The following is a 23,915-nucleotide window of genomic DNA, read 5'->3' on the forward strand; positions in this document are numbered from 1 at the left end:
TTAACACAAGAATTTTATTATATTCTATAAGTCTATTCCTTAGAAATAATAAAGGGATCACACATAGTCTGTGCCAAGAAAAAAAAGTTAATTAGAACAGTAAGTTCATCTTAATTGAAAAAAAGCATGTATCATTGTAATTCAATGTTCTCAGGTAGATGTGGGAAGAAAAGAAATAATAGGATCTTCTCTCCATCTTATATGAGTATAACCTGAATCAGAACAGACTCAGAAAGGAGAGTTGAAGCTTGATAATACTTTTAGAGGAAAAACAGGAGCAATCAAGAGAATAAGATACAACACGATCGCTGACCATGAGACACACCGGGAAGGAGAGCTCCTAAAAGTTATCTGATTCCAGAGCTAGGCCTTAGTTGTCAGGACTGCACACAGTTCCAAGGACTGAAACACCTGGGAACTACTTTGGAATAAGGATTTAAAACACCTGCTTCCAATTAAAAAGTGATGACACTTCAAGATAACTAAGGAGAGAGAAGGCAGAAATTGTGGAGTTGGCATTAACTTGTCCCTAGGTGGAGCTATTTCTTTAAATTTTGCTCCAGTGTTTCCTCTTAATATGAAACCATAAGTAATTATTAATTAAATATATCTAAAGCTATAAATACTTCAGCATTTATAGAATATCTTCACACTATTTAGCTAAGCAATTTTCCATGCCTAGAAAGGAGCTTAAAGGCTTTACCAAGGGGTAACCACCAACTTGGTGGTAGCTATCTAAGTTGCAGGCAGAGAGACAAAGCAGAAGTGATCTCTGAAGTGTGTGGTGGGCAAAGCCAGTCCCATTTCAGGGATAGCAAACACCACAACCTTCTTTTCTCTGAGAGTGTTTGTGCCTTTGGTAAAGGGACAAGCAAATGGAGATGACCAAAGTTAGGTAAAATGCAAAGAACAGCCATATGATCAGCGGTGACAATTGCTTTGCATCCATATTCGCATATCTTTGCCTGGATTCATTTATAGCCAGAGTCCAGACTACAGCTGATATTTTTTTCTTCATATAGGGAAACAGGTAGAGAAGGTGGGGAAATTGGGACAGGAAGCATTAAGAGTATCATGGCAGCCATTTTGGGGCAGCTTTGTTCATATGGTATGGGTGTAAAGGGAGCTCATTATTTCAAAAAGCTATTGAAAACCAATGAAACTCAAAAGGATAATACTTTTTATTTAGCCCTTAAAAGTTAGAACTCAGAATATTAAAATTGAGGCTAGGGAACCCTACTGAGTTTCATGATCTGAGAAATTGAAATTTATCATGCAGGGGTACCGGGTGTTGCTACTATTCCTAGAAATGCACACAAAGATAAAACATTCCTTGCATTCTCAAAAGAGAGAATATGTGCAATTCTTCCATCTATTCAAAGCTTTTATGAAAATCTTTTTCTTAATTTCTAGTCTCCCTCCAATTTTCTAGCTACATTTTCCCATAGAATTTAGAGCTTTGAAATTTTTGTTATTTTGATAATCCATTTAATTAAGCAAGAAGCGCTTCTATTGAATTAGGCATAATCAAGTCATAAAGGAAAAGTACTGAGGATTAAAATATTTTATGACAGATATTAGTACTCTTTCAGGGCAGAACTCACCATTGCCTAAGGAAGATTAATCTTTGAACTAAAAGGAGTGTTTATATTTTCTTGACCACCAGACTGCTCAGAAATCCGTTCTTTTTTTTCTTTTATTCCTAATGCCTTCTTTCCTCATCTTCCAATATCCCATATACCTTCCCTAAATTTACAGACATTGTTACTCCCCAGGGTCTTGAAAGCATAATGTTCTCTGTGGCATGGTACACCCCTGGGGTCACGCAGCTCAGTGGCCCTACTACAGAGCAATAAAGCCTCTATGGGATAACACTAAGTCCAACCTGGGGTTAGGGGTGGGGTCAAATAAGGTGAGAAACCCAATAAGTCTTCCTAATTCAATGGAAGAGACATCTAAAATACTGGTGTGAAAAAGCCATACATAGTCCAATTTATTTTGTTTTGTTTCATATGGTTCTAAGGGCAAGAGAGACGGAACGTGGTTGGCTCACTCATTCCTCTCCTTTTCCTCACTTCTCCAAAGTTCTAAGTACTCTGTCCCTATCACTGCCTACTCTTGCCTATTCTAGTTTTCACCTTCAACTTCTCCAACACAACCTATTCCATAATTTGGTCCTGGTACATACAGAGAAGGGAACTGGTCCACTTCAAGCAGACATGTTTCAACTCCCGTCTCTTAGAGCTAAATGACCTAAGAGCCCACAGATAGAAAAGAACTGAGACCATGCACAGGCTAAATGTCAGTGACCAGGAGGCAGACAACCTGGCAATGGCAATTTCTGAGTCTGTCTTTCTAAGTCATATCCAGCACAGCAATATGTCTAGTGCCTTCTTTAACGCTTACTTTGAAAGCTTGCTAAAAGAGCCTTGAGATGCTACAGAAATTACAATGTGGTCTCTAATGGGGAAGAAAAAATATTTTATACTTTCTCGTGTTCTACCTATTTACAAATTACAAGTAAACCATCAGTGGATTATTGTATCAGTAAAGTATATCTTTATTTTATCACAATTAAACTCATATTATGAAGTCAAAAAACAGAGCCAGAGTCAATCAATCTAAGTAAAATAAGGAACTGTGAAATGCAGGCTGAACACACATCCCTCCTCCTCTTCCCATCCATCTTTTAATTGCTCATGAAGACATAACTTTTACTGTTTTGTGAGAATAGAGAAAAACAAAGTGAACATGTGGGTAGGTACTGGCTGCATTTCAATATGCTATTTCCCTCAACCTTTGGAAAATCTAAACAAATACAAATTGTCTTGCAATCTACAAACACTTTCAAAATCCAAGGAGCAATGTGGTACAGGGAGATAACAACTTTAATTAGACAGCTACCTCCAGAGTCAGACAGGATGGCTCTACAGAAATGTTAGATGATCCATGCATCCAGAGTGGATCTGGAATAACTAAGGAGGGTTCAAAGAGAATTAGGAAATCGGAGGACACAAACAGAATAGATGAAGGGAGACTGAGAATGAAGCCTAGATTTGATTCAAAATCCTATTTACACAGATTCAATCATAATGAACCCAAATCTCAGAGTTTTAAAATGGCATTTCTTATATTTGAGTTATGATTAGCAGTCCACAGGAAAAAATAAATATTAAAATTAAGGAATTATGCTTTTCAGCTCCATTTGTGGAAGGGAAGAAGAGGCTGCAAAAACCAATGTATCACAGCAGTTGAAGTCCCTTCTCCAATCTGAACTGACCACTGGTCAGTTAACTGGAAGCAGTAGGCAGCTGTACCAGAGAGTAGCCTTCTAGCCTCAGGTCTCGGGCGCACCGAGAGCATCGGTGGCATGTTTTACAGATGGAATGAAGCGCATCAGACAACCCCGTGAATTAATTAAGTGGAGGTTGGTAAAGAGAGTGCCTTTATTAAGTTCTAATAATTTCCCTTCCTTTGAAGGATTCACAGGATGTCCTTCAGACACCAGGATGGCAAGACAGATGTCTACAGTTTTGGGAACATTGACAGTTTGGCCACCCGTGTGCTTCCTGCCCCCTCAACACCATGCTCAGCGACTTCAGCCCCACACAAAGACTCCTTCCCAACCTCGGACAACAGTTCCTTGGTCTCTTTGATGCCCCATTCTTTTCTGTCTGCTTTCCACCTTCATGAAAACGTGACACTCCTTCCTGTCTCCTCTAACTCCTTTTTTCATCCGTTTCTCTGGCTCTTTCTCCTCCTCCTGATCCTAAGAGTAAAGGGCTGTCTCACTTTCTGTACTCGTGCTATTACATACTCTCTCCTTGGGCAGTCTCGTCCCTTTCTCCTGGTTTCAACAATCACCTTTACGTGAATGAAGCAACCTACATTTTTTCTTCTGTTCTCTACCAGTCTCTCATGCTAGAACACCATATTTTACACTATTGAACTTCTCAGACTGGCTATACCATAACCTTAGCTTCTCAAAAACTAAATGTATCGGTTTAACTCCCTAAGCCTACTCTTCCTCCTGACATCCTTCTTAAGGAACATTAATGATAACATCTATTTTTCTAGTGCTTATCATGTGGCAGATATTATTCTACATGGTTCATGTGTGATAAAGCTGTTTAATGTTCACAGCAGTTCCATGGAGAAGATACTATTGTTTCCCTAATTTTACAGATAAACTGAGACACACAGAGAGCTTGTTTATGATTATATAGATACTAAAAGTCAAGGCTAGGATTGGAATTTAGGCAGTCTGGCCCCAGAACTGAACACTTAACTACTCTGCTGTACCAACTTTCTTCACTGGATTTCTTTCTTTCTTCCTTCCTTCCTATTTTATTTTATTTATTTTATTTTTTTGACAGAGTCTTGCTCTGTTGCCCAGCTTGGAGTGCAGTGGCAGGATCTCAATTCACTGCAACCACCGCCTCTCAGGCTCAAGCAATTCTCCTGCCTCAGCCTCCTGTGTAGCTGGGATTACAGGTATGTGCCACCACACCCAGCTAATTTTTGTATTTTTAGTGGAGACTGGCTTTCACGAAGTTGGTCAGGCTGGTCTCAAATTCCTGACCTCGTGATCTGCCTGCCTGTACCTCCCAAAGTGCTAGGATTACAGGTGTCAGACACCACACCTGGCCAATTGTATTTTTAGTAGAGACAGGGTTTCACCATGTTGGTCAGGCTGGTCTTGAACTCCTGACCTCAGGTGATCCACCCACCTCGGCCTCCCAAAGTGCTGGGATTACAGGCATGAGCCACTGCGCCTGGCCTCTTTGCCACATTTCAATCCTTACATTAGTCTTCAACTCCTCCAGTTCATGTCCCGCCAAGTCTTGCTGACTGTCTTTCTCCATAGCCTCTCCCTTCAGTCAGCTCCTCCCCATTCCCCTGTTCCCTTATTACCTCTTACCGATGCCAGTTTTATTGATTTCTAGTTATCTACTAATCAGTTCTCTCTAGGTCTGCTACACCTGGGTTTTCTTTTTTTCAAAAGTGAAAATAGCTTTCTCGTTTTTCTGGATATAAAAATCACATGCTCTGCCAGGTACAGTGGCTCATGCCTGTAATCCCAGCACTTTGGGAGGCTGAGGCAGGCAGATCACTTGAGCTCGGGAGTTGGCGGCCAGCCTGGGCAACATGGTGAAACCCTGTCTCTACAAAAAATACAAAAATTAGCAGGGTGTGGTTGCGTACGCCTGTAATCCCAGCTACTCGGGAGGCTGAGGCCAGAGAATGGCTTGAGCCTGGGAGGCAGAGGTTGCTGTGAGTCGAGATCCCACCTCTGGCAGCAGAGCCAGACCCTGTCTCAACAAAAAAATAATGATAATAACAATAACAATAATTTTTTAAAATTATCATTGTTTCACAATCAGAAGACAAAAGCAAATACAGGGGGAAAAAAACTAAAGGCCAGGCATGGTGGCTCACACCTCTAATCCCAGCACTTTGGAAGGCTGAGGTGGGTGGATTGCTTGAGCTCAGGAGTTAGAGACCAGCCTGGTCAGCATGGCGAAACCCCCTCTCTACAAAAAATACAAAAATTAGCTGGGCATGGTGGCAGGTGCCTGTAATCCCAGCTTCTCAGGAGGCCGAGGCAGGAGAATCACTTGAACTCAGGAGGCAGAAGTTGCAGTGAGCCGAGATCCTGCCATTGCACTCTAGCCTGGATGAAAAGAGCAAAATTCCATCTCAAAAAAAAAAAAAAAAAAAAAAAAGAGAAAGGAAGGAAGGAAGGAAGGAAGGGACGACCTAAATCATAATTTTGTCTCTCTGCAGTGATAATTGTTGCTAGCATATTGGTACATACTCCAGAGATTTTTCTCTCTCTTTGCATCATCTACACACATAACCATAACATTTTAACATTAAAAAATGAGATCATATTTCTTTATTGCATTTTTATTTTTTCATTGAATACTACTAGGTATTATTAGCCATTTCGATATTTGCCGTTCTTTAACACAAATGTATGTTTTTGTATTAGTTTGCATTTTTCTAATTACCAGTAATACTAGTTTTTCACAAGCTTAATGTACTTTTTATTCTCGCTTGTGATCTGACTTTTGCTTCATGTTTTCTAGTAGTGATCACTTTTTCTTATTGATTTGTATGAGCTCTTTATATATTAAGCATATTAACTATTTGCTTATCATGTATATTGAAGAAAATTTTCCCTAAGTTGTTCTTATTTGAATTTCATGTTAGAGGTTTTGTTGTTGTTGTTTTGTTATACAAATGTTTAAGACTTTTTTTGTAGTCATATATATGATTATTTTCCTGTATGTTTCCTGCCTTTGGTGTTCTGTGACCAGATTACTGTTTTTAACGCTCAGGTCTGATCATATGGCCCCTAGAATTATTAGTGGCCTGCAGAGCCTGGAGAGGCCCAAGCTCCCTGGGCTCAAAATCATCCAGTAGATGAGTTCTCTTCCTTGGTCAAATCACATTTCAGCTCATTTCTGGCTCCTTTCTGTCATACAATTAAAAATAAAAAAGTTTTTTACAGACAGGCTCTCACTAGGTTGCTCAGGCTGATCTCAAACTCCTGGGCTCAAGGAATCCTACACCTCAGTCTCCCAAGGAGCTGGGATTACAGGCCGAGCCACCACACTTGTCATGTTCATAAAATTATACTCTATGCGATACAATCAATTGTTATTCTGAAAATTTGTCACATCTTTCACCACTATTAGAAATTATGGGGAAAAAAAGATTTTAATAGTGAATAGAGAAGGTTATTAAAGTAGATTGATGTGATATTCTTGAAATTACACCTTAGAAATCGTATTTTTCAAAACCAGAGACAGAATACACTGGGACCTTACTTAAGGAGCCCTGTGTGCTGGGAAGAGGGGAAGCCTGGGTTGAGTAAAAGGTTTCCTAGCACAGCTTAGGATATTCTGCTACAATCTAAATGCATTCAAGTGATGTCACCCAAATTATTAATGCTACGTGATAAGTTCCCCTTGGTTATCTGTCACATGGCAAGCTGATGAGTTACCTAGAGGTTTTCCTATCCAGAATTCCCACTCCTCTTTGCTCATACTGTTCTATCTGGAACATTCTCTCTCAAATTATCTCTATTCCTCCTCAACTCAACTACATCAATCTTCAAGTCTCTGCTCAAAATCGATCTCCATTTCTTATTCCCAAGCAAAAAACAGGTCAACACTTGCTTCTTACAGTTTGCAATGCTTTATGCCTCTTCTCATCTCTTGCTCATGATTGCCTGAGGGCATGTTATCTCCCTACTACACTATAAATTCCTTAAGGGCAGAGACTGAATCTCATCTTGGAGCACTCCTTCAGTACCAAACAGAGGGCACTGGGCAGTCTGTAGTAAATTTGCGGAATAAAGGAATGATTGTGACGACCAGCTCAGTGCTACATCACTGAAGCCACTATTTGGGGTTTGCTTTAAGAAGGTATTGGCCAGGCACAGTGGCTCACACCTGTAATCCCAGCACTTTGGGAGGCTGAGGCAGGTGGATCACTTGAGGCCAAGAGTTTGAGACCAGCCTGGCCAACATGGTGAAACACGATCTCTACTAATAATACAAAAAATTAGCTGGGCATGGTGGTGCACGCCTGTAATCCCAGCTACTGGGGTGGCTGAGGCAGGAGAATCGCTTGAACCCAGGAGGCAGAGGTTGCAGTAAGCTGAGATCGCGCCATTGCATTCTAGCCTGGGTGACAAGAGCAAAATTCCGTCTCAAAAAAAAAAAAAAAAAAAAAGAAGAAGAAGGTATCTGAGAAGCTCTAAACCCACACTGGAGTTGCAAACAGGCCCACAATCATTATTAGGCCTCCCTTTGAATTCTTAGCAGCACTGCTCTATCAGCTCAACATTCACTTCAGTATTAGCTTCTGGGCCAAGTCAACATCCTAGAGATCCAGTATTTGTCCTGACACATTCACTAAGCTAACAAGAACACACGGTTGGAGCTTGGTACCTCTCAGCTGATACCACCACTCCTGGATAAAAATAACACAACCTCTTTTTTTTTTTTTTTTTTTTGAGATAGAGTCTTGCTCTGTTGCCCAGGTTAGAGTGCAGTGGCACAATCTCAGCTCACTGCAACTTCCGCCTCCTGGGTTCAAACAATTCTCTGCTTCAGCCTCCCGAGTAGCTGAGATTACAGGCACCCGCCACCACGGCTGGCTAATTTTTGTATTTTTAGTAGAGATGGTGTTTCACCATCTTCGCCAGGTTGGTCTTGAACCCCTGACCTCATGATCCACCCACCTCAGCCTCCACACAACTTTTTTTATGGCCTCCAAATCCAGGACAAGGCTGTGTGAGTCAAAGTGCTCAGGGTTCCAACTCACTAAAACATAGTATCATTTGCAGCAGTTGATTTTGCTCAAACAGAAGCTCAATGCAAAGGCATTCAACACAGAGACCAAGAGTGTCATACCTGAATGTTAACATCTGCCCCGTTGTTTACTAACAATTCAAGACACAAAGCACCATGAGTGGAGGCAGCAGCAAAATGCAAAGGGGTGAACCCATTATTGTTTGGCTGGTTCACGTTAGCACCGTAGTCAATCAACTCGTTAACCACAGCATCCTGTCCATTGTAGCAGGCGATGTGAAGCGCTGTATTTCCATAGACATTGATTTCATCAATCTGCAAAAGAGTCCAACACAGGGTGATTCAAGTCATTGGAGCCAGTTTACTCCATTTTCCACATAAAGCATAATTGCTGTGGCTAGAGAAAGGAAATAGCCATCCGTCAATATAATTATTCAGAGCTTACTCTTGCCCCATTGTGGTCATCTTGGGAATGCTTGTCACCCCATGGTAAAGATCAACAAAACGTCAATGTGGCAAAAAATGAACTGGAGAGAGAGAAGTTTCATCCTGGGGAGAGGTATTTTTCAGCTAACAAAGGGATAAAAGGTGAAGGGCAAAGCTGCTTTCAAAACACCAAAAGAGAAGTAAATCAGAAGAGAACAAAAAGAGTCCCTCACTCTAGGGTTGGGGCACAGCAAACCTCAAGAAATGGTAGGGGATAGCAGGGGAGGTGGCTGCAGAGATGGCAGGGGAGGTGGCTGTGGAGCCTAAACACGGAAGGCAGGTCAGAACCCAATATCTGTTTTGCTCTGGAGCCTGACACCTCACCAGGTTCCATTTTAGTAGCAGAGCAGTGGTGCCGTCAGGAGGTGTGTTTCGTCCATGGCCCCCTATTGCTTTCTGAGACCTGCCCTGGGTGCCTGGTTTCATCATTATGGTCGTATAGCAACTTGGTTTTCCTTTCCTGGGGGACAGGATGCTCCAGCCTCACCACTGCTCCTGTTCTACCAGCAGGAGAATGCAGCAGTCTGACTTCTTCAGCTCAAGAGTAGACATTGCTGATGTTTGTCTCTGCATTTATTCATTCATTTCTGCTGTAAGTCATGACTTAGAAGGCTACATTCGGAAGGTGGGATGCAGAACCTTGGCCAGTCTTTAAAAACAACTGGTTAATAAATATTACATAAAATCTACATGTCTATATATTTATCTATGTTGATATAGAAAGTTATTCAGTTTCCAGTTTTCCTCTGCTTAGTGTATGCCCCCACTGCCCTTTACCAGTTGCCCACAAAATCTTAAAAAGACAGGATGCTAGAAAACAACTCCCCTGCCCTTGAATTAAAGTGCAAACAGGATTTAACTTTAGAATAACGGAAATCTCACAAATACACAGGCCATGCAGTGATGCATTCATTATAGCTCACCTCCACCCCCAGGTTCAGGAGATGCTTGACAACATTGATCTGTCCATTGGAGGCCGCAGCATGTAGAGGGGTATAACCCTTCTTATCCTTACAGGTCACTTCTGCGCCATGGTTAATGAGCAGTGCTACAACATCCAGGTGGCCTTTACAAACAAAGCAGCAGAAAACATCGTTAACCTTTATAGGACAATTTGCTGATTCATTTCACCTAAATTATCACCACTAGCTTTTATTGCCACCAGTATTTTGCTGAGTTATTTGTAAAAACGGGAAAATATTCATGGCAACTATTCAACAAATATTTATTGAGTACCTCCTATAGTCAGGCATAATGTAAATGCTGTGGGAAGAAAAAAGATGATTCATATGAGCCTTCTCTTCAAGGAGATCTAGGTGATGCCTGTTACTATGCTAATGAATAATGGTGAGGTTTTGCCAAGATATCAGTAGAGAGCCTTAAAAAATGTTGTGTTAAAATGAAAGCAATGCTTTTGAAAACAATTGCCATACCTCACTGAAAAGTTTAACAATGACAATTCAGTTAGGAAAAACTGATAAAAGAAAAAAAAATAATGAAAATGACCATAGATTACTGTTTAATCATATAAAATTACTGCTGCTTAACTGTATTTGGACCCACAAAAATGGCAATTTCATATGGCTCAACTCACAAGTATTCTCATGAATTAGAAACCAAACAGAAAACCATTCTAATTTTAGCTCCTGTTAGCATTCTTTTCTACAATATTTTACTCTGTTCCATAATTCACCATATATAGAATAAGCCTGCACAACATGGTGAAACCCTGTCTCTACTAAGAATACTCTACTAAAACCCCGTCTTTACTAAAAACTTAGTTGGGCGTGGTGGCACACGCCTGTAGTCCCAGCTGTTCAGGAGGCTGAGGCACGAGAATCGTTTGAACCTGGGAGGCGGAGGCTGCAGTGAGCCGACAACGCACCACTGCACTCCTGCCTGGGCAACAGAGCAAGACCCTGTATCAAAAAATAAACAAACAAACAAACAAAAAAGCATATTTGACCTTTCTTTCAGCACTGAAGACTGTTCAGTGCTTCAGGATCATTGCTCTAAATACGGCTGAAAATTGAAGGGTAGAAGACAAGTACTGACTCCAGGACTCTGTGTGTGTGTTGGAGTCGGTGCAGGTATTGGCTTGTTTTATTAAAATTTGACTCTTTTCTCCCCAAGACTTGTATATAGAAAATTTTTTTTTCAATTATTAGTGGTGCTGTCTTAAGCTATTTGCCCCGGTTTTGTCTATTATTCCTATTTGTATCCTGATAGCACACAAAACAATGACTTGATTTCTTTAGAGTCATTTATCCAAATGCTTTAACTGTATATACACCAGCAGAGAACAAGCTTGACACTTCACATTCTTCGAGTCCTATCCACACTAGCTTAGTGTGTGTTCAACCTACACAGCTGTCTCCCGCAGTCACTGGCTCCAGTCCTGCAGGTGCCACCTAGCCATTGCATATGCTTCAGCCAACTCGAAAATCCATGTCAACTTTTTTTAAAAAACATGCTAATGCTTGTAAAAGTTTAAGATTCTGTTTTTTTAAGCACAGGGATTCATTCAGACCCATCTTTAGCCACATACTTTATTTCATCCCTGCCCCAACCTATTCTTTCTCCCTACAATTAATGTTAATTTTTAAAGTGATGATTAAAGGCACATATGTTTGTTACAAAGGATTCAGAAAGGCAAAAAGGTATTAAAAGAAAACCAAAATCATCCACAATCATAAATCCCCAGAGACAATCAATTAAAATTTTAGCATATAATATTTTCCAGGTTTGTTATTGTACAGATTTTTAAATGAAAATGAGAATTATTTTATTTATACTGCTTTATAATATGCTTTCACTTAACATATCACAGAATCTGTGTTAATAAACACTCATGGACTCATCACTGTAGTTACTGCAAAGTGTCCCCTTGTGTGGATCTTCCAGAATTTACCACAACAGTCTCCTGGGGATGGGTATTCAGGTTGTTTACAACTTGGTGCTGATAGAATCCTATTTTTCTAATAGCAGGATGTTCTCCAATTAGAAACACAAAGGAAATATCTTAGTTCTTCATTTCCCACAAGTTTACACTTGGAATAAACTGTGAGATCTATCATTTGTCAGTGGGATTTGCCAACAAAAGTGAAAAGGAAAAACCTAGAAATGTGACCTCTCCCAAGCGGACAGAAGTGAGGGCTGCAGGCTTCAGTTTGGTTGTCAGTGGGCTATCAGGATAATCCTCAGTACTTCTGGTGCCCTCCACCTATAAAATAGCCAGAGGTTTGTCTTTTCTTCCTTTCTTCTTGTTTCTTTCAAAAATATTTATAAATTTAAAAAGACGAATGGAATTTGTGTCCTTGCTTTCCTAGCCAGTGCTCTTTCTTTTTAAAACACCTTATTTTACTGCCATGACAAGTTAAAATAAGCACAATCTGTGCAGCTTTCCAATCCAGACTGAAGCACATTCAAAGAGGCCCAAGCAATGATTCATTCCTCCTCTTCTTTGTAGGATAAATAAATATCTGACAAAGCAACTGCCCGACTGGAGCACACTATGCATGCCAGTAAAATGTAGCAAATCTTCATTCAATTGCAACCCAAACTTGAAAAGAAGTCAGACTAGAGAAAACCTACATGGTCAACAAGAGACCCGTGGCTTATTTAGTTAAGGTTATCTGTACTTTGCTTTCCATGCATGGAATCCTTACCCATGTATGCTGCCCAGTGCAGAGCACGCCGGTCCTTCTTGTCAAATGCATTGATATTTGCCCCTTTGGCCAAGAGTAAATTGACCATCTGAAAGATAACCAACAATGAAATCAAGCATACATTCTGTAATGGTGAGGCCTCCTCACTGCCTACAGGTGATCTGAACCAAATTAACATGAAATCTAAAGGCAGGTCAGAGATCTGGAGTTCTGACAAAGTAGAAATATGATGTCAGAGCAGGAACTGTGTCATGTGTGTCAGAGGAAAAGATGGAAGTGACAGCCTACTTTTTCAATTCATTGTGGCTCTAAAGTTGAGAATGATATAGATGCTGAAGGTTTGGTGTACAAACGTTTTCATCACATTCTTTAAAATCTCAGCAAGAACATCAGTTTCCACTTGTGGCTGAAAGTGCCTGGAGGGAGCATTCCAATTCTGAATGATAAAAATACCCACCTCCACGTGGCCGTTCAAAGCCGCATGGTGCAAGGCTGTGCGCCCCCCTCGGTCGGAGACATTGACACTGCTCAGCAGGGGAATGATCACTTCTGCACATTTGACAGCCTTGTTGGCTGCTGCCACATGAAGAGGAGTCTGCCAGTTCTTGTCCCTTGCATTGACATCAGCTGAGTGCTTAATCAAAACCTGTACCGCTTCCTACGACAAAAGCAGAGTTTGCAGAGGTCACTGACAGAGGTTCAATCAATACTTAGTGCTGCAAGATGCTTCACCAAACCCTGGAACTATGGAGAGAGAGGCCACCTGACCTTACAGACTGGCTCCAGACAAGCCAGGTAATATCTGGTAAAGATCAAAAGAGTGGCATAGATGAAGACAGAATCACTTTACCTTTCTTTGTCAAGCCAAGAGCCCTGGCACAACTCTAAAATCAAATAAACCTTCTAAGTATATGATGATGTCCTTACAATCTAGAAGGCACTCTTAGGCCAAATGAGAACACTGCGTGCAAGTGTGCATGCCAGGGTAAAATATCCATAGACAAAAAGGCCTCAGACCTTCTTGGGTCAGTTTATAAATCTTTGGTTCTCTCTGCCAACATCTTAACCCTCAGCCTCGTGTGATCAACAAGTGGTCAAGACGGAAAGTAACATCTCTGTTACCATCTCAACTTAAAGCTATGAGTTGTTTCCATCTTTTCCCAATCTTTTCCATGTTAGAATGTGTCACTTCTTTTGCCATTGTTGAGTTCCTTCACCTACATTGGACCTCCCATGTTTTTTCTTCTATTGGCCCAGTCAGCTCCCTAGCCTGTTGGTCTATGACTTTCAACTCTGGTATGCAATGGAGTCATCCATGCAGCTCTTAAAAACACAGAAGCCAAGCATGGGCAACATAACAAAACCCTGTCTCAAAAAAAAACAAAAAACAAAAAACAAAAAAAACAAACCAACAAACATATATACAGGTGCAAAAATAATTGCATTACTTTTAATGGCAAAAACCGCAATTACTTTTGCACCAACCAGGAGTGGTGTTGTGGACCTCCAAGTCCTAGCTACTCAGGAGGCTGAGGTGGGAGGATCACTTGAGCTCAGCAGTTCACAGTGAGCTGTGATCATGACACTGCACTCCAGCCTGGGAAACAGAGCAAGACCCTGTCTCAAAAAAAAAAAAAAAAAAAATACAGTAGTTTAAAATGATTATGGAATTAAATTCACAGACGTATGGAATATTAGAAATGGAGAAGGCCCTAGGGTTCATCTGGGCTGACCCCTTCATTTCATAGGCAGCTTTATTTTATAGGTAAGATGACAGAAGTCCAGGGCAATGACCTGTCAGCCTGGCTGACTTATGGGCTCATGCATTTTCTAACGGGCCATTTTCTACTAGGCTTACTTGGTGAGTAGTCTCAGTCAAGCAACCTGACATAAATAGATTCAACAGTTAATTCTATTTAGTTATTTACATTTTTAAATCCTAAAGTTTTAGTCTGCTACACTGGTTTAATACATATAATAGAAATTAAATATAATATTTTGGCAAAAACAAAACTTTGATTAAAAACAGATAATTACCTTTTTAAAAACTGCATTTCTCTTTTAAAAGTTTTAAGCTTGGAAGCTCTTTAACTTGGTTTTACAAGGGAGTCATTTGATGGCTATTTAGGGAATTAATTTTTTTTAATTAAAGAAGTCTGCCTTCTCCTGTATCACATATTGGCTAAAAATTAATACCCAGGAGCTCGCTCTGGCAGAAATATACATGGTAAAAAAGAAACTAATGGGAGGAGGGAAGCTGAACACTTTCTGAATCAAGAAAATATTCTTTTTTTCTGTTAAAGGTTTTTTTTTCAACTTTTAAGTTTTGGGGTACATGTGCAGAATATGCAGGTTATATAGGTAAACATGTGCCACAGTGGGTTGCTGCACAGATCAACCCATTACCTAGGTATTAAGCGCAGCATCCGTTAGCTATTCTTCCTGGTGCTCTCCCTCCCTTTTCCACACTGACAGGCCCCAGTGTGTGTCATTCCTTCTCATGTGTCCCTCTGTTCTCATCGTTCAGCTCCCACTTGTAAGTGAGGACGTGCGGTGTTTGGTTTTCTGTTCCTGTGTTAGTTTGCTGAGGATAATGGCTTCCAGCGCCATTTGTGTCCCTGGAAAGGATATGATATTGTTTCTTTTTATGGCTGCATAGTATTCCATGGTGTATATGTACCACATTTTCTTTATCCAGTCTATCACTGACGGACATATGAGTTGATTCTATGTCTTTGCTATTGTGAATAGTGCTGCAATGAACATAAATGTGCATGTATCTTTATAATAGAATGATTTATAATTGGATTGCTGGGTCAAATGCTATTTCTGCTTCTAGATCTTTAAGAAGTCGCCACACTGTCTTCCACAGTGGTTGAACTAATTTATTCCTACCAACAGTGCAAAAGCTTTCCTTTTCTCTGCAACCTCACCAGCATCTTGTTTCTTGACTTTCTAATAAATTTCCATTCTGACTGGTGTGAGATGGTATCTCACTGTGGTTTCGATTTACATTTCTCTACTGATCAGTGATGTCGAGCTTTTTTTCATGTTTGTTGGCTACATGAATGTCTTCTTTTGAGAAGTGTCTGTTCACGTACTTTGCCCACTTTTTAATGGGGTTGTTTATTTCTTGGTAAATTTGTTAAAGTTCCCTGTAGACTCTGGATATTAGACCTTTGTCAGATAGACAGACTGCAAAAATTTTCTCCCATTCTGTAGGTTGCCTGTTCACTCTGATGACAGTTTCTTTTGCTGTTCAGAAGCTCTTTAGTTTAATTAGATCTCATTTGTCAATTTTTGCTTTTGTTGCAATTGCTTTTGGTGTTTTCATCATGAAATCTTTGCCCATGCCTGTGTCCTGAATGGTACTGCCTAGATTTTATTCTAGAGTTTTTATAGTTTTGAGTTTTACATTTAAGTCTTTACTCCATCAAGAAAAGCTTCTTTAACAGTGCTTTTCAAACTACCTGTGGTAAAGAATCAGTTTTTTAAAAAGTTATTTTCAATCTATCACTTTTGAGCCAATACTTTTATAAAATACAATAAAAAGTAATCAGTAGAATAATAAAATGAAATAAAAACAAGATAAAAACTATAAATGTAATTATTTTATTGTTAAAGTTAATGGGCATGAAATTATCAAATTGCTCTAAAAGTTTCTGACCACCTACTCTTTTCACAACAGATAAGATAAAAGCTCACAGGCCAGCCCCAGTGTGCAGGCACACTGTGAATCACCACGCTCCTTCAAAGCCCGTGTTTGTTTGTTTGTTTGTTTGTTTCTTTTTTTTTTTTTTTTTTTTTTTTGAGACAGACTCTCGCTTTTTCGCCCAGGCTGGAGTGCAGTGGTGCCAACCTGGCTCACTGCGACCTCTGCCTCCTGGGTTCAAGCGATTCTCCTGCCTCAGCCTCCTGAGTAACTGGGTTATAGGCATGTGCCACCACATCCAGCTAATTTTTTTGTATTTTTAGTAGAGATAAGGTTTCACCATGTTGGCCAGGCTGGTCTTGAACTCCTGACCTCAAGTGATCCACCTGCCTCAGCCTCCCAAAGTGCTGGGGTTACAGGCATGAGCCACCGCGCCTGGACCTTTCTTTCTTTCTTAATGAACAAACACCTGTGAAGATTCTGGTATTTCCCCCAAATGGAGGCATCAGCCCAGTTAACATTCTGTTTTAGGACTGTAGGCCTTGTTGGATGACATCCTGTAGCAGGCCATCCTATACAAGATACAGAAATAATAGAAAGGAGGGGCTGTCATGGGATGTCATATGGGAGGTAACTGGACATGACATTTGCAGTCAGTCAATTTCTACTTTTTACGACTCTTTTTATTTAACAAAAGGCCACTTCAACCTTGAAATAAGAAGTAGAAACATACACTGTGGCACATGGAAAAGATGAGAATAGGAGGCATGTGTCTTAGAAACTATCATCCTTAATATTTGTTTCTTTACTCTCAAATGTGCATTGCATTTCAGTGGTCATAAATTACTCATGGAAAAGTAACTGTTTATGACTACACATAGTCCCTGCAGCCATAAGCAATGTCAAGTTTTATAAATTACAGGTTGCTTTAGATAAGGGTCTAAATGTTATACAACTGTCTGTACTCTCCACAAAGCCTGGCAGGTGCTTTGCACATAGTGTATATTCAATAACTTTGGGTAGAATAAATATATTGCTGTAATCATCAGCAAAGTCTGTAAGTAATAATCTGTAAGTGTTAACAGTACATTACTGTGGGCTGATGTCCCTAAGGCTGCACTTAAGTCCTGAAGGCTTTTGCTATATTACTATAATCATTTGAGGCTTTTATCTTATGTCAATTGTAGCAATTTCATATTCTGTAAGAATTGTATCAATTGATGTCCAACCAATTTGCTTAATTAATGGGATTGTTCCTCTAAACGTACCAAAATACCAAGCACCAAAAAGACTCACCCATTATTTTAACTATTATTACAGCACAATTATTCTAAGAACTAGGAGTGCAAAAGCAGTTCGCTGGAGACTTTGGGATATGAAAGAATTCTAAACGAACTATTTAAGAAGTGCTGACTTTAACCATTAGGAAAGGCAGGCACTAAAGTATGACCAGTGTTTAATCTCAGGTCTCAAAGTGTGACTTGTAGATGACACGTATCAGAATCTTCTTTTGAAAAGGCAAATTTCTGGGCCTAACCATAGGCTTCATTCAGAATCACTAGGGGTGAGGTTTTAGAACAGACAGTTTCAACAAACACCCCAGATAATTTAAATGCACTAAAGCTGGGCACCACTCGTCTACATTCTAATAGATTATAAAATGCTTACTTTCTTCCTATTCCAGGTATGACCTATGTTCCATACACGAACAACTTTTTATAACCATGAAGATAATTTAAAGAAAGCAATAACATTCTACTCTTCCATATAATGTTTCCAATTCTCCTGTCTACTAGCATTAAGCCCACAATAATGATCATGTTTTTTAGAGGAAAGGGTAGAACGTAAGTTTTTTAAATTTCGACTATAAAATAAAATGCTTATCCTGCTCAGCTCTGGGAAAGATCTGTATACCAGTTGGATCTTCTGTCTGCACAGAAGCCAAAAATAGATGTGCTTTATTGGCTAGAACAGGCTCCGTAAGGGTGCTAATGGGAACTGAAGAAAGCAGCACAGAATGGTGGTTAAGTAGGCAGCTTCTCTAGTCACACTTTCCTCCACTTTCTGGCTGTGACATCAACTTCGTTGGCTCCCTACTAACTTTCTGAGATTACATTTCCTAAATTAGTATTGCCAATAGCATCCATCTTGAAGGGTGGATCAGAGGTTAAAAGAGAATAATATATAGAAAGTCCTTAGCATACTGCCTAGCAGACAGTAAGTACTTAATAAATGCTCATAACTACAACACGTACATGGACACAATGTCCTCACTCCTACACTCTAAAGACAAGATACAACCATTGTTAACCTTTCTAACCAAAAGACAGTCTCCAGAATTGAGAAGTGAAAAGTTCAGCAGTTCTCCTCTGATGCTCCTCTCAAGTGGTTATAGCAGAAAGGGCACCTGGGACGGGCCAGCCACGTCTGCACATAGGCCACAGCAGCCTGCATATCTGGTTATCTCCCCAAATACTGTATACTAAAACTAAAAGCCACACTTTGTACACCCTTTAGGCCCCCTGTAGCACACTTAACAATGCCTTCCACTAAGTGTGCTTCCATAAATGTGTGTTAGACTTTCTGGGTTTGTGTACATTTCATTTCCTTTCCCCTACAGTTGCTCTTTTCCAAGAAAGAAAAGCAAGAATAAGCTGAACACAGGAAATAATATGAAATAGGCTTCACAAGAACACTTCAGAATATTCCCACTGGCAGCCCCAAATCTTGCTTATCTTTGTTAGCTGGCACTGTAAAAGATGTTTCTCTAATATTTTAGTAAGGGCCTCCCTTCATTTCTTCACAGCCTAGGGAGTACACAGAAAAAAAAAAAAAAAAAAAAAGGAGAATGAGTTCAGGGAAGCCCTTAGGGAGCCAATAAGAAGACAGTGCTGTTGGGCTCTAAGCTGTTTCCAACCTGGGAATCCCCGATGTGCCAGACGTGGGGAGCAGGTCGGGGGTAGGAAAGGGTCGTGGGATTGGGTCTAGAAGGGAACACACAAGACAGCCTGGTCAGCATCAAATAAGCCTTCAAGATTTATCTCTAGAGCTCAGTTATATTTTGGGAGATTTTCAAGGGGTGTGATTATGTCTTGATTTACTTTCTTGTCTATGGAAGACATAGTGTCAGGCTTGGATTCATGTTTAATCAATATTATGATCTGGCACCCTTATTGCTATAACATATCAGGAAATGAACTTAGCAATGCACCTTATTTTTCCAGACACAGAAATCTGAACATAAATCTTGTCTGGATGAAAAGAAGGCTCCAAAATTTTGACTTACACTGATATCTGTGTTATATGCAATTGTGAAACTAGCCTTGATTTTGCAGGTTTCAGTGGCTTAGTTGGCTTTTAGTGTACACATTCCCATAAACATGCTTCAACTCTGTTCGCCCTGCATGCATAAACGATTATTACCACCAGCATTCTGATATGGTGTATACCAGTTCTATCTTACCAGTTGTACACAGAAAATTATTATAGCTTAAATTGAAAACCCAGTCTTTAATGAATAACTCAAAAAAACAATTCTTTTCTAACTAGGCAAGATGCTAGAAATACAATGGCAAGCAATACACATGGCACAACTTTCAAGGAGCTTACTTCTAGAAGATCTTTTTAATTCAAATAGAACAACAATTTATATGGTAGTTTTGTATTGTCCTAAGTTAGCCGAGTTGAACTTCATTTCCCAGAATTCCTTTCCCTGTAGTACTCCCTTTAGGGTTGGCCACAAGAGATATCTGATGAGTTTTGGAAGGCATAAGTGAAACTGCAGACTGACTGGTATGTTGTTGGGCACCAAGTAGTGTTGCAGCTTGCACACGATGTCACTAACCGGCTGGATCACCATATTGGCAAGGGGTAGTGCCTGGCTTGATGCTTCTTCAGATCCTGCCACATCTCCTTCAGTTTCTCCAATTCTTGGGCCAGGTGCATGCACAACTCCTTCTGCAAGTCACCCATGTCCATGATGTTGGAGGCAGTGTTAGACAGACCTCAGTTCCAGTTTGTCCTTGTTCTCCCCCATTTTACACCCAGTTTTTCCACTGTGGAGTCTGCTGACCTACAGTGACTTCAGGGCCTCACAGAATTCAAGGTGACAGCCTTACATAGACCACAGCAGCCCTACATACTTGTGTAAGATCTAATTCCTATAATAAATATCTTACTCTATCTCTCATGGTGGTTCTGCTTCCCTGGTTGAACCCTGAACCCTGAGAGATCAGTTACCTATATTTTACAAGCAAATAGGCTTTGAGGACAGACAGTATAGAGTTTACAAACTTTTCAATGAAGAAATGGTTTTAAACACATGGCCATGTAGTATCAGTGCTTACCAATCTAAGGAATAGACATGTACCAGCTCTCAGCTGAAACCATATATCCATCTTGATAAGTGCTAACAGTTAAACTCCAAAATACCAGTCCAAACCTTCTCTTTTCTTCCCCTCAAATCTGCTTTCTTTTCCCCAACTATTAGTTAGGAGAGGCATAAAACAATGGCAATAGAACTAAATTCCAAAGAAGAAGGAAATCTGAATTTAGGACTTCCACAGGACAGCAATGTGCTTGGAGTTAAGGTGTCTTCTCCACCGTCAGCTCTCACAATGGTTACAGAGACTCCAATTTTCTTTTCTTTTCCTTTTTTTTTTTTTTTTTTTTTTTTTGAGATGGAGTTTCACCCTTTTTGTTCAGGCTGGAGTGCAATGGTGTGAACTCGGCTCACAACCTCTGCCTCCCAGGTTCAAGTGATTCCCCTGCCGCAGCCTCCCGAGTAGCTGGGATTACAGGCATGCACCACCACTCCCAGCTAATTTTGTATTTTTAGCAAAGACTAGGTTTCTCCATGTTGGTCAGGCTGGTCTTGAACTCCTGACCTCATGATCCACCCACCTTGTCCTCCCAAATAGCTGGGATTACAGGCATGAGCCACTGAGCCCAGCCTAGACTCCAATTTTCATAAGAAACTGTCCAACTTGCTGTGACAAGATACTAATCTGAAGACATCATGAGCTCATATATTACCTAATTATTTACAATTCAGGATTTGTTTGCATTTAATTCCTACCTGGCAAGGGATTCTTTTTTTCCTCCCTGCAAACCTACAGAGGTAGTTGGTTACTTGGAGAAGCAACAAATGCCTTTCTCAGATAGGAAGGTCAGTCCATCATTAGGCTGACAGGATTCAAACACACTAAAGATACTTACAGAACGCAGACTGGTTGTTGATGGAAAATGGATGTTTTGAGGATTGAAGTCTTTGAAGCTAGTTGAGCTAACAAAGGTAGAGATCACTTGGGAAAGGTCACAGAGCAATGAAATCATCTTTTTTGTGTCTTTCTTTTCCATTAGATTACATACTTCCTAAGAGCAGAGACCATGGGTCTTAGTTTTCTTTGTAGCTCCATCAGCTACAAAGAAAAGGTGCCTGGCATATAGGAGGTGCATACTGAATTATTTTCCCAACTAAAAAGACCTGGTTCTTGTTAAAGAGGAAACAAATCCATATATATTTTTAAAGAGACACTTAAATTTACTAAATTTACTAAAGACCAAGTGGTCTTGAAAGGCCAGGAAATACTCCTCTATGAAGGGGCTGGTCTCATGAAGCTGGTCATACCCACTCAGTCAGCTCGCTACACTCATTTTCCCAGACAAAACAGAAATAAAATGTGGGACCATGAGAAGATTCTGAATTCTCCAGGGTCTGAGCCAGGTAATTTAGGATTATTTACCTCTCTCATTCCATGCAGGATATTTGGAAAGAGAACACAGTCAACCCCTTTTAAAAACTACTAATATCACGAAGCGCAGCAAGAAAAACGATGACTACTAAGCTGTCACCTACCAAGTATATTTTGAAATTTCTAGATAGTTGCCAAAGAGGAAAAGCTAACACCAATAATGGCCAAAGACAGCTGCATCTTCTGTATATCCATTCTCAGCAAGACCTTTTGCTCCTAGGTGTACCTGGAGAACATCACCTTCTCCAGCAGCAGAGGAGAAGCTGCATTTGGTAAATTCAGCTATGGAGGTCAGTCATCCAGCACCAAGTACATAGAAGGTTAGAACCTCTTGTATCCCTGGATGGTGGGCATCTCCTCTGACCAGGCTTCAAGGCTGACATTCACCAGGGTTCCCTGCCACCCCCACCTTCACATTGGTCTTCTCATCCTTTATACTTCCCCTGAGCTACCTGATGCATTTACCATGGTTTGGTGATCATTCTCCCTGTCCCTGAGTGCTAGACTTGTATAAATAATAATAGATAATCTATTAGTCATCTTCACCCAAATTTCCAGCATTCAACAACAAATTATTTCTTGAATGCCTAGAATGTACGAGGCTTGGGATACATCCAGGAACAAAGCCCAGATCCCTGCCCTCATGGAACTCCCACTCCAAGGACATGTTTGCTGAACTCAGCGTTCTCAAACAGAACCCACCAGTCTCCTGGCCCCTACTCCCCTGCTCTGTGCCTCTTCTGTTAACAGCATCACCATTTACCTACCAGCTTCTTTCCCACCTCACCCCTACTAGGTACTAAATCCTGCCAGGTTGACCTCTAATGAGCTCTCAAATCATGGACTCAGCTTTATGCCCTCATTCCAGCTGCTTCAGACCGCATTTGGTCTTCTTGGCCCTCCTCCTTGAGACCCCTCCCCCTCAGCCCATTCACACACTGCCACCACAAAGGTTCTCTGAAACACAGATCTGAGCATATCACTCCCCTGCTATAACCATTCTCCATTGCTCAAAGGATTCCAAGCCCTCTGCCATCTGGCCCAACCTCCATTATCACACTTACCTTCTACTACAGCCTGAGTTCCAGTTATACCTCACTGAGGCCCCCATTCACTCACTTCCTTGCCTCAGCCCTCCCTCATTCTCCTGGCCTGCTAAGTCCTTCTCATCCTTTAAGGACCAGCCTAACTGACATCTCTTCTTAGAAGATTTCCTCTATTCAAGCAGGCAGTTGTTTGCTTTCTCCTGCAAGTCAATGATGATATTATACTGATCTGCTTTCTGCTTTGCCTCCTCCCCAGGCTGAGAATTCACTGAAATTCAGGATCATGCTGTCCATGTTGAACTACCCCAGACACTCCCCAGCCCCACTCAGCACTATGTCTGGCATGCAGGAGATGCTCAAATAAACAGCTGTTCATTTTGGGTAACCCTCTTACATTAGAGGTAAAAGCCTTTTGCTTACCAGTAAGGATTCTTAATTCACTAGCAAGAATTTTTCTAGGCACAGTAGGTATTAGATTAAATTTGGTAATCACTCACTTCGCTTCTGGAAGCAACAGCCCGGTGCAGTGGAGTCAGCCACATGTTGTCCTTGGCATTTACACGAGCTCCTGGAACCAAATAGCACAAGTTAGAGGCATAATGGAGTCAAGGGAAGCCCTGCCGACGTTAAGTCAAATACTGTATCTTGCTCACATTTGCCTGACATAACCACCACCTCTTCTTTTCTTTGTATTAGTCATGTTCTGACAAGATTTGATCAAGGCTGAGGGGACCAGCAGAAATCTGCTTTATCTAAAAATCTGGGACTAGCCAGATATGTTGGTAAAAAAGAAGCCAGTTTCCATGAGGCTTTTGGATAGATATGATATCAGGCCTATAAATTGCTCACTACTTTCTCAAACTATGGGGTAGGCAGACAGGCTCAAGCATGAGCCAAAACCAGCTCACACTCAGAATTATGAGTGCCCATGCTCAGCTCTATGAAGCCATGCCATCATCATGGAACAGAAGCTCCCTGCAAAT

The 23,915-nt window shown here is 40.6% G+C and overlaps 1 protein-coding gene across 6 annotated transcripts in view; it reads right to left on the minus strand.

The window, feature by feature from the left end:
* Positions 1-23,915, minus strand: part of ANKRD44 (ankyrin repeat domain 44) — a 316,236-nt gene that overhangs the window by 113,057 nt on the left and 179,264 nt on the right. For all 6 annotated transcript variants that reach the window (XM_007965735.3, XM_007965733.3, XM_007965737.3 and 3 more), the window contains exons 4-8: positions 23,430-23,500; positions 12,939-13,139; positions 12,482-12,569; positions 9,737-9,879; positions 8,430-8,642 (exon numbers count right to left, since the gene is read on the minus strand). In XM_007965735.3, coding sequence (XP_007963926.1) covers positions 8,430-8,642; positions 9,737-9,879; positions 12,482-12,569; positions 12,939-13,139; positions 23,430-23,500 — 716 coding nt within the window. The remainder of the gene's footprint in view (positions 1-8,429; positions 8,643-9,736; positions 9,880-12,481; positions 12,570-12,938; positions 13,140-23,429; positions 23,501-23,915) is intronic.

This window comes from Chlorocebus sabaeus, chromosome 10 (genome assembly GCF_047675955.1).
Source record: "Chlorocebus sabaeus isolate Y175 chromosome 10, mChlSab1.0.hap1, whole genome shotgun sequence".
NCBI lineage: Eukaryota > Metazoa > Chordata > Mammalia > Primates > Cercopithecidae > Chlorocebus > Chlorocebus sabaeus.